This window comes from Pieris brassicae, chromosome 4, assembly GCF_905147105.1.
Source record: "Pieris brassicae chromosome 4, ilPieBrab1.1, whole genome shotgun sequence".
NCBI lineage: Eukaryota > Metazoa > Arthropoda > Insecta > Lepidoptera > Pieridae > Pieris > Pieris brassicae.
Window position 1 is genome coordinate 6443668 of NC_059668.1, and position 15557 is coordinate 6459224.

Consider the following 15557-nt stretch of genomic DNA (forward strand, 5'->3'; position numbering starts at 1 on the left):
AGATTTATGGTTATTAAAGATATGTAGCAGAGATAGTAGGCCCGGTACAAAATTCATTTGAATGGAAATGTTTCCTGGTTGAGTTATTAGATTTCTGCGTATGCTACTACGTCACTAATATAATGGATTTTCATTCTTCCCTTTTTTATAAGGGTTTAACAGAGTAGGAGCAGTGTTAGCTTAGTGGTTACATCGTGTTCTCACTCCTGACCTCACAGATTGTAAGTTTATTTCGATGTATTACAAGATGTTTAAATATATATATTTTCATCTTTAAACAGATTTATTTCGAACACACAAATATACAGTAATATGTTATTATTTTCTATTTATTAATTTTTAATTGTAAATAATGACATATTTCATTATTATTATACTATGTAGGTTAAGTAAATATGTGCTATTTACTTGTCTGGTTTTTGTATATTTAGTACATTATTTAGATGTAAGACCCAATAGATAAAAGTTAGATATACCCAAAAAAACAATTTGGTATAATTCTGACAGAAATTTTATTTCTTTATATTAATACATCATTACTCAGTTGGAGAAAAAATAACACACATTTTCCTATTATTTTTTACTTTTAGAGTACAGGTTATACCTAAAACTTTCACACTTTTTTCCACATTCTCACTTAATATTTATTTATTAACACTTCGTTACATTACAATATAAAAAAAATTAAATATAAATAAATCAAAAGGAGGGCAACTGGCGGCCTTCCAGGCAACCACTAATATGTGTGAATGTGGAATTGACTTCCAGTGGTGGTCTTCTCTGAGAGATACGACTTCCAAACTTTAAAAAAGGGTATAATACTCTTTTAAAGGCCGCCACAAGATGCCGCACGCACGGCCTGCGGTATCAGACTTTTAGGGCCACTCCGTAGCATCGTTTATCTTCGACGTACGAGCGAATGTTAGATATCCATAGACAGAAAGTCAAGCGAAGTCAGGCCAGAACTGCTTTATTTACTTTTAATTATTTCATTTAGCGATTTTATGACCTTGTGTTTACAACTTTTACGTCAAAATATGCTATAGAATGATTAGCCACAGAGTAAAAGAGGATTGCACAATCTTTATAAAAATAGACAATGGGATTAATGCAGCAAAAAAGCGAATCTACTAAATTAAAGATATTTTTTATTTATATTTGTTATAAGTGAAAAGTGTAGTAGTTGTATTATCCTATATCTTAACACCAACATGTTTGACTTATAATTGTTAAAACAAGGTTTCATTGTAGACATGGGTAATATTTTTTTTACCCTCATCCCTCTATAAAAGTTACAGATATGTTTTGTTTTTTTACTATTGGGTTCTCTCGTGTTGCCTTGGTCTTAAACCAGATAATTTCCATGCAAAATACAATAAAGCAGATAAAATACGCCATCAAAAGTCCATAAAACAATGAACTCAGTGAAACAATGGTGAGTGGTTCTGTGTTCTGTTCTTTTATATGTAATCCATGATTTCTTTCATATCTTCTGTAGTGCCTGGCTTTATTTTGATAATAATAATATCCAAAAAAACCATGTTGGTGAAATTCCATTATTTTACGACGAAATTCATCGACACCAGGCCATCGGGCTCTTACAAACAAACAAGCTGGAAACCTAATCACGCTTTCTTCTAAAAACTGCACCATTTCCGAATAACCATGACTCTTTACAGAAACAAAATCTTCAGCTAGTAAAATTCTTGCCTCGTCAACGATTTTTTTAAGGTATACTTCTGAATCGCTAGGCTTGGCTAGCACATTAAACTGTTCTTCGAGTGATGTATTCTTATATAGCTCTTGTATTGCTGCAGAAGCGACCACTTTATCGAGGTTTTGTAAGCCATCGTTAACAGTTCGAATAGGAGGTTCCAGAATAACTTTGTGCAAGCCATTTATGAGATCACCCTGATAAGCAATACGTATCAGAAAACAATACCATACCCACAAAACGTGTACAGTATTATTTAGCCAACATTTGGTTTCAAATTTCGTTTGCAATCCTAAAAGTATTGTGAAACTTTGAAAAATTACGGTTTTTTCTTTGAATTCATGATATCTGCCAAATCTTATAATTAGTTTAACAACGGCTATAAAGGATATGAAGGTAAGAATGATTAATGGCGTAATTCTTGATATAAATGGTAGTATTAAATTCGCCCAAGCGTAAATAACGCGTTGTTTTGGAGCAATCCAAACTATTGTAAGGTCGTTATATGTGTATGTAGTTAAAGCAACGGAATACCTTTTTTCATTGACAAATACTGCTGGTAACATGACATCTGCATCTTTGCTTATTAAATCACTAAAACCTACTTTTAAACTGTCGTTTGCGATGTTGTCTCGTTCTTGCCCTTCATTAGATATTACTACTAACGAAGCATTAAGTCTTTCAACAATGAGATTTATAACATCTGATTCAAACCCACTGAGTATTATTTTGTCATTTTCTTTAATCACCTTTATATACGGCATCGACGTATGAGCAGACAGTGTAAGAGGGCATTTGTTGAAGTTGATAAATTTTCTGATAGAGAAACTTGGTGCATTAATTGGAACTTCGACAGGTGTAATGTTACCGCAATCTCCAGGTGTATATGGAATAAATGTATACAAATTTATGTCTTTTTTTTTATTGGTTGTAACAATGATTATTTGAGCAACCTCATTTTTCCAAGCAACCTGTATGAGATTTGTAATCCTAGACTCATTCACTTCAATTAACACCAAAATAAGTTGGATGGGTTCTAAAGAAGGTTTTACCATTTTTAAAATTAAGCTGAATTCTTCAACATGTTTAACGTATATGACTGTTTGGTCATACACGAATTCTCTGGTTAGTGTTTCATTCTCATTTGTATAATTAAGTGAAAGTGTTACTACAAGACCTTTATATTCTTTAGTAAAATGATGTATATTTTCTGGAGCAGTTTCCCACCATATAACTGTTGTTGGATAATTAGGCGAAAACTCTTGATTGGCTATAACAGCTGCTGTTTTATGAACTTCAGTGCTGGAAAAATGTTTGATAACAATTATTAAGGCGAGTAAAATTAACATAGTGAAAATATTACAGCCCTGAAACTAGTCGTCGAATCTGAACTTAGACAATTTACCAACACGACACACACACACATCACATCTGCCACATAATTCTGTAGACGATAGATTGACCAGGATTACTTTCCCATATATTGTGTATTGTTTGCGTAACTGAAACTAGTATAGCATTAAAAAGCTTTCACATAAACAAACATGTAATATGTTATATTATGATGTATACTTGATTGATGAATTATGTGTAACCATTTTAATGGTGAGTAATTTGTAAAAAGTAATAATAATATTAGATAATATTAAAATAAGAAATGAGAGATGGATCAGTTACGCATTCAATCTCTTTGGAAATACCTAGAAATATCCACATTGTCATTTTTCTTGAGTTTTGTATATTACAGAAATTTTGATGTTTTAGTAAAAATCATTGTACTTTTTAGTATACCTGAATTTTAATACAATATTTATCACAGTTAACTTATTTTAACATAAGTTTAAATACAAATGAAAGTCTACTAGTTAAGCTGTTACTTGTAAATATTGTTTAAGTTACCATAAATTTTATCTATATTCTAAACATTTGTACTTACATGCATTTTCTGTAGTATGAATACTGTGCTTCTCGTATTTCGTATTTAATTTAAATAAAAAAACATTGTAATAGCAAAAACATTTATTAAAAATATGGACATAACCATTTAAATAGTGTAAATAGATAAAAATATGACAAGTACAATTAGTATAAAATGTTTTATTAACAAATAATAGTGCAGGTGGGTTTTACAAAGTATCGCATGATAAAAATTACCTTAAAGGGAAAGAAAGATACTTTTCTTGGGTCGCAAAAGTGATCCCAATAAGTGTTCGAGAACGTTTTCTTTATCTTTGCGTGCATTCTCCACTTTTATTAGTGTCAGCTGAGGTATGAAGGGAATTATTAACTTTAATAACATTGTGAACATTCACAGATAAGAATGGTCTTCAAAAATTTAAGTTGAATTTACTTTGGTAAATGCGTCGAATTCTGGTTTCATAAATATTTTATTTTTAAATTTCAGATGTGGAATGTAAGTAATTTGACACGACTAGGTCCACAAAAAAATCTCAAATTTTTATTTTTTATGTTTTATCGATAGAAAGATGTAGATATTCGTTTGTAAACCTTGTTTCAGGTCTTGTGAGAAAAGTTTGTATAATACAAATTATATTTCTTAACCTTTACAAATTTGTATCATCAAAAATAGAGCAAATCTTAGTAAGTCCTAATTACTCTACTCTACTAAGCTTAGAAAAGGGTTATTTGTCAATAACTTATAAATATTATGCAGTAATATAATTTTTATATTTAAGCGCCATCTATCCACCTCTTTGAGTCAATACGGCGTCTACGAGTAAAAGCGCACCATTGATGATTGCTAGCGAAGCCTTCGCAAGATTTTTGTCTTTTAGTTCACTTCTCCCGTAATGCTGATATCTGAAAGTATTAATTAGGCATAAGTATGGTCACTAATAAAGATTAGTGTGTACGAAATTTTCAGGCAGTTTATATGAAAATAAATCTTGATATTTGATGTAAACTTCTTGCTTGAAACTATCAGCCATAAGTTGATGACATTGTCAATCCGTTTTGTTAGTGTCTCTGTCAATGTATCAAATGTAACCAAAACATATTTTACTGTTAATTTTAGCTTATTAAAACCTTATATTCATGAATGGTTTTCTCTTATTTCAATTAGATGTTTAACTGATTACATAAATTTAATATAGATTCATCCGTCGTTTAAGCCATTCAGATACATATTTGAAAATTGCGTGTAAAACATCAGGTACAATTATTTTTAATAAACATGGCAAATAGGAGAATACTATATAATATAAGACTTAATCATCCAATATGAGCAATGTGTTAATTGTACATAGAAACATAGTTTGTTTTACAGCTGGGTATCGAACAGAATTCTTGATAAATGAATTTGCTATCAATTTTAGTGTTTCCTCAAATATTTGTGTAAAATACACAATTTTTTTAAAGGTGTAATGACAGAGATTCAGAGGTTAAACAGACTAAACTTGCCTTTAAGCCCCTAATAAAAAGAGATTTGAATTTGGAATGTCGATAAATGTAATGTTTCATGCACTAAAGAGTTCGACCACGAACATTGTTTGATAAGGAATACTGGCTGTTGAGAACAATTCTTAATTTGAAAAACGCAAAACGTGCCAAAAGCATTCCGTTTTTTGTTACTTTTGTTTCAATTCAAATAAATATACTTCAAAACTTTGCCTAAAGTGGTGATAACGAAATGAATGATTTTAGTGAGTTAAATAATCTACTGATTTGCAAAATTTAAATTAAATTAAATTATTACAGGATAATAATTACCTGTCAATGATGACGGCTCCACTCGCCACAAACAAACACACACCGACGAGTGAGTAAAAGATGTCGATGCGTTTATGACTAGGTGTCTGCATTATGTATCCTGAAATTTTATTGTATTTATTACTAAACATGACGTTACACAGACTAGATTTATTTATTTATTCCCCAGATAATTATTAGACAGTTACTAATAATACGACAGAACTACATAATAATACCTACACCATTAATTCTACAGTTAGAATATATATAAAACAATGTAACCTAGATCTTATAATTCATAACACAACAAGCAGCTCCTGTGAAGTCAGCCAGTGTACGTGTTTACGAGTGGCGCCTCGCTTACTCTATTATATTATATCCATGAACAAGTTTTATGAATAAGTACACTGACAAGGCAAGCTCTCTTCTAAGGCATAGCTGATTATAACTCACCATAACCAGAACAAAAAGGATTGGATACATAAGCGATACAAAAGATGCACTCCATACAATCTCTTGTAGAGGGTAATTTATCTTGTACTCGCTCTAACATGAGACTTTAGCTTTATATGGGCACACCATTTACACTCCAAGTGACTTCTGACTAACGCTTTGTATAAAGTCTTGATTGCACAACTGAAGCCACAAGTTATTCGTAATATGAACCCCAGGTTTGTGCCTTTCTACATATGTTATCTATGTGATGCGCAAAAATGATATGATATCATAAAATAAAAATTAAAAAATTGCGCTACAACTTTTGTACGTCTAGGCCTCAGATTTCTGTATCTGTTTCATGATCATTTGTAAATTGAATAGGCAAGTCGGTGATCAGTCTTCTGTACTAAGGCAAGTCGGTTTCCTCAGGATGTTTTCCTTCATCGTTCGAGCTAATGTTAAATCCATTGGTGCACAGCCGAGGATCGAACCTACGACCTCAGAGATGAGCGTCGCACGCTGAAGCCACAAGGCCAACACTGCTCTTGATATTATACAATATTTGTTTTAAAACGACTGGCGCTATAGCCCTTATTACTCTAGCGTCAGATGTATGTATCTGTTTCTTAGTCTTTGATTCCATTGATCAGCCATTTGCCACACACCGGCAATTTGTGGCATGGCAATTTCCTCAAGACATTTTCCTTTACAATGCGAGTAAATGTTAAATGTCAGGGTTTCAGAAATGCACGGTACAGCAATTAGGTCAATTACTAGTCTTATTGTTGAACAAAGTTTCAGGTAAATAATTTGAAGTGAGTTATCATAATAATATTTTAAGTTCGCAGGTATTGTTAAAATCTAATTACCTGCAGCTGCACCAGCAAAGATGATAAGGTATCCGATGAAGGTTCCGGTGACCAGCATACCGATGTCGGCATCTCCATTGTAGCTGTGATAGTGTAGCGCGACGCATGCGCACGTCAACGCCTGTAATTGTTGAAAACGAATTAAATAGAAATACGTCTAAAAATACTTGTTTGGAAGTAAAATTATTTATTTATTTATCAGGAAACAACAATATATACGAACATGACAGCAGACAGAAAATATAAGTAGAATTTACAATATGTAGAAACCACATATACGTCGAAATACGGGTTATGTGTGGTTTTGCCTTTAATTGTAAAAAGCTAAGCTCACTTACGTTTCAACGATTTGTGAAAACCGATGCGATTCGATAACTTACAATACTTTTTCTATTGAAGTATATGGTATGTATCTGATACTAAAATTACTAATAATATACAAACATAGATATTGTTTATTTTAATAATACTAAATAATATAAACTTTTAATATTCGAAATGTCGCTTCTATACTGGTTGCTTCTAGACTTAATCTTAAGCTACTTTTAGGCACAAACAAAATAAAAACAAATTCAACAAACAATTTAAATATCCCGTCCTATCATTCTTGCTGTCTCTTACTTTATACACGCTTATTATAATGAGTAGGGGATTTGCCAGTATGAAAGATAAATTGTTATTGAGAGTAATCTTTATAAAACAAGGCTTTAAAAACGTTATGGAGTAAAATAACCGGTAAGTATTTATTAATTTAAGATTATATCCATAGATAAACATATTGATTTTGATACGTCAGTCACGTGACACAAAAAGAACACAGATTAGTCGAATCGATGATTTAGCAGCTTGTACATAATGTCTTCGCCTGTCTAATCCTAATACTGTCGTAGAATTTAATTCATATGTGTTTTTATCAATATATATGTGAAATTTCAGAATGACAATTAACACGTAAACTTGACATTTATTTACGTGTTTACAAGCATGGTACGTCAGAAATGTGACGCCATCTAGCCTAGAGAAGCGTTAAGTCGGATTCCTAAAATTATAAATGTTTAAATCGATTATTTAATCCTATAGTTAACATAATAAAAAAAAATCTTGGACCTTTGCGATTCATGATGCTTTTTTGATGGGTTTAGAATTTCGAATCGATGTTAATAGACTACTAGACAATAAAATATCGATGTGGACCTCCCTATATGAACGCCTATAATGCTTTGATCTGATTAAAATGTAATCAATAATCATAGTTCGTCAACCTACCCAGAGTTAGTCACTCAAAACAATTACGTAATGTGCTATATGTTGTCAATGAGTACAACCGCGAAGGTCCAATCGGGTAAGGAAAGATGATGTCATATAGTGATTACTAAATGCGGGTCACGAGGCTTTATAGACCTCGAATAAATGGCCAGAACAAGTAACTAGAATTAATTGCTTATGATACGGCTGTTATAACCTTGAATGTTTGTAAAGTATTTTAAAGTTTCTTTACTTCGAATTTCCGTTTTTATAAAAAAATGCACATGTTATAAATAGAACATTACAGAGATTTTCATAGAAATTATTAAAGTTAAGTTACCTTTTTATACATGTCTGAAAATTACTGATAGCCGTTTTGAATTAATTTGTCTGTATATTAGAAAACAATTATATTGTACCAAGTTTAGTATGTAGAGTTTTTTAACACCATTTTATGTAATAGTATAAATTTCATAAGTCTAATTTTCTCAATACAAAATACTGTCGCCGTCACCAAAATGTTAGTCGAACTGAAAATTTCTTCTCGTCCACTATGAGACATTTTAATACTAATAAAATGTTATCCATTGTTAAAAGTTATAACAAAAGTATCGAAAGCGCAAACTTGGCGCCAAATTCTGTGAATTCTGCAAATATGCGCGCATGCGCTTAATTGCTTGCCACAGATAATGTTTAAATTTGAATATGTTTCAAATAGCGCGCCTTGGATGGAAAGCTTTATTGACACATAAATTTTACTCAACTTACACTATTATTTATCTTGTACAAAATAGAATTATAAAAAATCACTAGATAAGTAGAGCGTTTATAGATAATTAGAAAAGATAATACGTATTTCATAGTTGTAGCGATGATTTCATTCATTTCGTCAGTTTACAAGGTAATTGTTTGTCCATTGTAAACTAATACAGGACGTGAATCAATGATGAGGATATGTTGTTAATTTGTTATTTCTAGAGGTGATGTTATATTGAATTTTACAATTATAATCATAGTTTTATATTAATTTAAATTTGTATATACTTATATACCATGATAAAGGATATGAATCCTGTTTAATCAAATTAACGGAAGTTATATATCATGACTACCTTGTGGAATTACCTTAAGGCTAATGGATATCATGCATTGTTTATATTAGTTTCATCGACAAGATTTCAATTTCAAATATTTTAGTTAAATTTATACAAGAACATTGTTACAAAGTAAAAACTAACTTTTGGTAGTTCTCCCGACAATATAAAGGATAATAATGAAGAAGTCTACGAAAAACCCACGTAAAACCAGTAACGTTGATGATATCAAGGAAACTACATCATGATGTATTTTTATCCAGCATTACGGCCATTAAAGTAAACTCAAGGTTGACTCCACGATTTAACAATGGATTTGCCGGCGTGAGATTTGTGATAAAACGCGTTCAAAGTTTCTCAGGTTATAATCATACAAACCTACTCATACTTTCAATTCGTTTACTTCGAAACGAAATTTATAAATAGAGTATATATTTTAATTACCATAGATAATATATGTAATTTTATCTTCAATAAAGCTAAAGCCATAAACTGCATTTAAATTGAAAATTAAAATTCCCGCGCAAATGTAAATGCTCGATGCCGACAAATGGTGCAAATATTTGTTATTTGAATGCCAACAAAAACGTTCTTCTATTGTAATCCACCAAAACAAAAGTTATTTAAAAATCGAATAAAGATACCAGAGTAAGAAGAATGTAAATGTTATTTATCTGTAAATTAAATACGATAATATTACAAGGAATCCATTAAATTCCTTTTGCAAATTATGAATATAGGAAACTTGACAATATGAAATTTGAAAAAGGAACGGTATAATTTATGTCGTCATCTTATTCCTAAATATTATGACTACAATTTATGTTATCTTTTTCCTGATAATTTAAACCTACAAATTAAAATTCACGTCAGTGACCATGGCCTCAATCCAGTACGATGTACTTCCTATAAATAGGTATATTTCGAAAGACATTGAGTCCGGACCATAAACAGATAAAGATTTATTGCAGCGATAAGTGGAAATGTACTGTAAATTAATTAAAGAATACCATCGCACATGTGTATTCACGAGAGGCTCTATGTTAGATTTCTGACAAAATAAGTTTATCAAGTGGGAATAGAAGTTTGATCGCATTATGCTCCATTAAAAAAAAATATTGTATATCCAACACGTTACGAGTAATGGAACGGCAAACATAAAAGAAGGAATCTTATTCTAAGCTTTCAGGGCTACATCTTTAGATACTAGTATGACTTCATCTGTGAATAGATCATATGACAGTTGACTCTGGCATCGCACATCCACAGATTAACGGGTTAAATACTATGCTTTTAGTTCTATCTGTATTTATAATATTGTAATTTGCTTAAGAATGTTAAGAAACGTCAATTTGTTGTTTATCGACCCGCTACAACTTAATCGTTAAAGTTACTGGTGAATGATTATGATCAAGCTCATTAAAATGTAGTAAACAAGTCCATAACATAATTAATACAGTAATTTTTAAGTCAACGTCCTTAAGAAGCGTGATTTCAAACAATAAAGTATTATTATCGTAAAATAATCTATTTTATAAACAATAACTCTCTCTCTGTCCAGTATATTGCATTCCCATTGCTGAAGTTTTTTTTAATCTCTTGTTTTTATCACCGAAATATACCTATATTAGGGCATTGCGTCGGTATTCTATTTCGTATTTCAAGTCGATGTTCAGGCGAAATATGTCATACTCCACAGAAAAATATTAAATTAGAATTAAGTTACTACCTTGCTTGTTGTTGCATGCTTGATAGTTTAAAATACGGACATATTGTTTTAGGTGCAGTGACATATTTCATGACGCAAAATTTTTGTAGGTACCCATTTCAAAACAAATTGAATAATTACTTATTCAACATGTGCAAACCCCTATACTTTTATCGTATTTGTATAGATTTAAAACATGCTTATGTAGACTAAATCTGACCATAGCAAAAAAAATATATTCATAACCTCAAAATATTAAGATTTAATAAACATACACAAAAACACTTTAGCTCTGAATAAAAACTTAATACATAATAATAAACAGTGAAATCGTTAAAACGCCTATTTACTAACAACAAGTTCACAAACAAGTATTTACGCAGTTGTGACTTATTCACCGGAAGGAGCATACCAAATCCAGTTTTGAAAGTGGGTGCGCCGTTTGCGTATAAAAGGGGACGTTAAAAAATATAATCCAAATAGCTATTTATTTTTAAACATTATCATACTACCACAAAGTAGCCAATAAAGTATTTTTTAAGGCTCTAATAATATGACGCCTTACACATCTAATAAGCTACCAACATAATTGGCCACGGGTTGTTTAAATTTTAATAGATAAAATTACGCACCAACTCCAAGAATTTTATGATAGATAATCTGCTGATAGCCATTTTCACTACACGTCTGCTTACTTTATACGCGGGGTTACAACTGAGCAAGGACCAGACGCTACGCCGCGATCGGTCGACTCAATGACGAAACGGTGAGATCATAGTTGGATGACTAAGTTTTAATAATAAAAAAGATAATATTATTTTGATACTAGCTGAACTCGGTGAACCTCTCCCGAACAGTCGTTGAATGAGCAGATTATTCTTTTTTTTTTATTACGCCTTCGTCAGGAAAGATTAGATTCTTGGTGACACTATTGTGAATGATAATATCGGTAATAAGATTAATTATAATACTCGTATCAACTCACACAAAACAAACACATCGACTATTCAACTTTAACAGAACACATAAACCAACTTTACATGAGCTGTTGCGGTTTGGTACGATTTATAACAAATGAATTGACGTTATTTGATGATTATTGATGATAATCATAAATTAATACTTATCCTATTCCAAATGACGACAAATCTAAAAACACAAACACAACTTTTTTAATATATATTATATTTTTGTAAACTCATTAAAGTCTAACCTGAAGACTGACCTACATCGTTTAATGTTTTCCGTATTTTTAGAAACTTTATCACCTAGATGTTATAAATTTGATGATTTCTCTTTAAGATATGACATTTGTTGTAGAGAAACATAATTTTAAGATGTAGAATAAGCACTCATCTTGGTTGACCCAGTGTTTTTACATAATGTTTTTTAAAACATTATTTTCTCATACATCATAGTATATTAAAGAATACAAGAGTTCACTCAAGAATCGGTTTATACATTTACTAAACAAATCTACCCAAACGTTATTGTACGAAAAATAAGCAACCATAGAATCTACGATAGGTCTAAATCATGGACATATTAAGGTGACGTCACCAGAAGGGACCAAAACAACTGCACCCTTCTTATAGAAAAAGTAGTCTAATAAAAATTTCGTAAAGTAAATCGTAGGCTGATAACATGTTTGGCACATAAAATATTCCAGTTCTCGACCTCAGGAACTGGCCTTCAGCTCCGCTAGTCAGTGGTTTGAATGGTCGAAGGCCATTGAGGATGGAGGAAGAGCAAAAGCTCCTTCCTCCACAGAATAACATAAACTATTTTATCCTTTTAAGTTACACAATAATTTCGTGTGAAATGATATATCCTTCGCGATCAGTATCAAATGTTCTAGACCTACACTTAAATAAGACGTCAAGTAATTAGTAAGCAACTAATTGATGCGATAATTAACAAAAACAACGTCCGTTATGATTTTGATGAAGTAATCTTACATGCCCAATTACGCTACAAAATTAAAAAAACTATGCTCTGTAAATATCTCAAGACCATTAGTCTAGAATTTAGATCCATCAAGGGAAAGATTAAAATTATACGATAAAATATTGATACATTCGTGTATCAATCTATACAATAATAACAATATAGATACAAGAAAATTATAGCTATTATTTATTTTATTAATTAATTAATAAATAAAATTGCCAATTAGAGGTTTTTAATTGCACGCTATCTTTTGGTTTTGTTAAACGTTACTTAAATATTTCGGCACCGTGACATTTTTGTTCTATCCTTTAACGTAGCTTAGCTATATTCTACTAGATGTCGCTTTAAGCAGTTTTTCTAAATTTAGATGAACATTTTATACAATGATAAAGTCATAAAAATAATACGTAATAACTATTATTAGGTATTATTTATATTGTTATAGTTGACTAACGTATATTATATCATTGAAACACAATAAAGCTTGATATAATTTATTTTACAATACAATTTCACGCGGCACGTCGAGTAGACTTAGAACGAGTGCTTACATCATCTTTATGGGCAGAGCAGAGCGCAATTAAGGCATCTATGGTCATCAAAGCAGCGACGGCCAATGAACACACAGCGTAAGTTTGAGCATAGTTCTTTCTCTGACAGAAGGGAACATCGCGCCATCCATGCAGTGTGAGGGCGCCACATGCTCCGAATAGAACGCCGCCGATTGCTGACCACCAGGCGTCGATATACGCATCCGCAGTTGCTGACACGGCTTCACCTGTAAAGTATAATAATGGAACAAAAAGTATAACATTTTTGTCTTTAATAAACTATTAGTAAGTACAATTCTATGAGTTAAATGAAATAATATATTACAGCGAAGTCGCGAGAAATACAAATATAGATTCCACGCTTTTTAGGATGAATATTAACTCAAATATTATTATAATTATTTTGAGTACATTATCCTGGAGTCTGCTACTGATTTTCGACTTTCGTAGATCTTAAAAACAAGGTTTTCTTACGTATTCACTAAAATCACCTTATACGCTCGCATCGTCGTCATATTGTTCCGAATCCAAGTATGCGAGACTCAGATCAAAGAGCATAACAACTGCCGTTAATACAGTCAAAGAACCAGCTATGAGAGCTGCGTTGTGATCTCCTGTTCTAGGGTAAGGGGATCCCTTTGTCCTGGCCGACAACACGAGCCCTCCACTCACGCCAAAGAGACCGACGCCGACCATGCAGAAGTACATATCTTGTACTAAGTCCAATGGTGCTAAGAGGATTTCTCCTAGAAAATGTGATTGGTTACAATCGCAATAGAGCATTTCTCGCGACTTCGTTCGATACCTCATTCTGTATTATTAGAACGATAGTAATGAAATCATTTTCACATTCGCTTTGTTTTAGAAATTGTGTATTTTTAATATTCATAAACCTAATTAACCATAATTATTAGCAATATTTTAATTACGTTTATTAATTATTTAATCCCCTTGAAAATTCATTTAAAAGTAGTATGCGTGCTTGACGTGTAGAAATATTTAATTTATAGTTCAGTAAGTATTTTAGTAAAGAACTTCGCGAGGAGATTTACAGTTTAACGCGTATTTTTAATTTAATTATTTCCCGTCGTTAAATAAAATCTTTCATAACGGTGCCAAAAGGCTAGTAAATACGAAATGACTTGTAGTAATTACTTCATATTATATAAAACATTTCAAATATCCACTATTAAATGTAGCTTGACAACAACGTGAAAATGAGGTGATAATGAATTCATACATACCTACAATTTCCCCTGAGAGCACTACAACGTAGCCCACGTAGGTTCCAGAGCAGAGCATTAGTGTAGGTATGTCCGTTAGGTCATAACTGTAGTGATGTAATGTTAGACAGGCTATAGTGAGAGTCTGAAATGTAAGACAAACATGTTTTTTTTCTCGTAAAGTCAGCATACTAATTAACATTGTTCTTTCAAAATATAATTGTAATAAACACAGTGAGCAGTAATTATTTTTTAATTCATATAACAAATTGATTTTACAATATGAAGACGGAGATGCCATGGACGAATATAAGATTTGTATGAAATTACCTAATTTGATAAAAATAAACACTTACCAATTCTAGGAATTTTATTAAACATGTTGGTATTAACATTTTTGTAGATAATTCTCTAAAACAATAATTTACTGATGTGATTTGTCACATAAATATCTTTTGTCAGGCGTCGTTCATTGTTACGACCACAGACAATAATTTGGATATGTAATTGAAGAGATATAATCCCAAGATTAACCTATGCCTAAAAATCGGATACATCCTTTCAATTACGGAAGATTTTTTATATTAAGTTGCAATTAGATATCAAGGCAGTGTGTAAATTGAACTGTATTGAATGTAAGACCTGTTAATTCCTAGAAAAGATAAGGTAAAGGCAGTATCGATAGTAAGCAATTCTTCAGCTTTTGTAGGATACATGCTTGAAGAGCAGACGATTTCGTGACTGCATAAAGTTCAAGGCATTCTGTGGTTCACTAATTTTATTTCTCTATAGAACGCAATTCACGAAATAATTTAATAAACTCAATAGATTAGTGGTTACGAACGAGTTTACTGCATGGCTCTGGGATCTCTGCATCCGCGGTATTATTCGAAATTAGTGGGTATATGTTAATCGAGATACATTTACCGATTAAAACTGCATTTATTTATCTCTCAAACAGTATTAGGTACAGCAAATAATTCTAAAATACACCTTAAATATGGTAATACCAAAATTTTGTAAGGCCTACCTCGAATGCAAATTATTTACGTCT

General features: G+C 31.5%; 3 protein-coding genes across 6 annotated transcripts; all 3 read right to left on the reverse strand.

Annotated features, from left to right (window-relative positions):
* Nucleotides 1-1275: 1275 nt before the first annotated feature.
* Nucleotides 1276-3063, reverse strand: LOC123708337. Its single transcript, XM_045659015.1, has one exon. It carries the CDS (start codon nucleotides 3061-3063, stop codon nucleotides 1276-1278), a length of 1788 nt encoding a protein of 595 aa, XP_045514971.1.
* Nucleotides 3064-3718: 655 nt separating this feature from the next.
* On the reverse strand, nucleotides 3719-11544 carry LOC123708603. Its single transcript, XM_045659394.1, has 4 exons — nucleotides 11412-11544; nucleotides 6733-6853; nucleotides 5444-5543; nucleotides 3719-4534 (listed from the first exon to the last, which is right to left on the reverse strand). The coding sequence occupies exons 1-4, from the start codon at nucleotides 11451-11453 to the stop codon at nucleotides 4417-4419; spliced, it is 381 nt and encodes a 126-aa protein (XP_045515350.1). The 5' UTR covers nucleotides 11454-11544; the 3' UTR covers nucleotides 3719-4416.
* A 1665-nt stretch (nucleotides 11545-13209) lies between these two features.
* Nucleotides 13210-14983, reverse strand: LOC123708579. 4 transcript variants are annotated; one of them, XM_045659356.1, is made up of 4 exons: nucleotides 14860-14983; nucleotides 14525-14648; nucleotides 13772-14026; nucleotides 13367-13507 (listed from the first exon to the last, which is right to left on the reverse strand). In XM_045659356.1, exons 1-3 carry the CDS (start codon nucleotides 14896-14898, stop codon nucleotides 13773-13775), a joined length of 417 nt encoding a protein of 138 aa, XP_045515312.1. In that variant the 5' UTR covers nucleotides 14899-14983; the 3' UTR covers nucleotides 13367-13507; nucleotide 13772. The 4 variants fall into 4 exon arrangements, with proteins under 4 accessions (XP_045515311.1, XP_045515312.1, XP_045515313.1 ...); XM_045659357.1 differs by having other exon boundaries at nucleotides 13375-13507; nucleotides 13755-14026; XM_045659358.1 differs by having other exon boundaries at nucleotides 13407-13507; nucleotides 13777-14026.
* Between the last annotated feature and the right edge of the window lie 574 nt (nucleotides 14984-15557).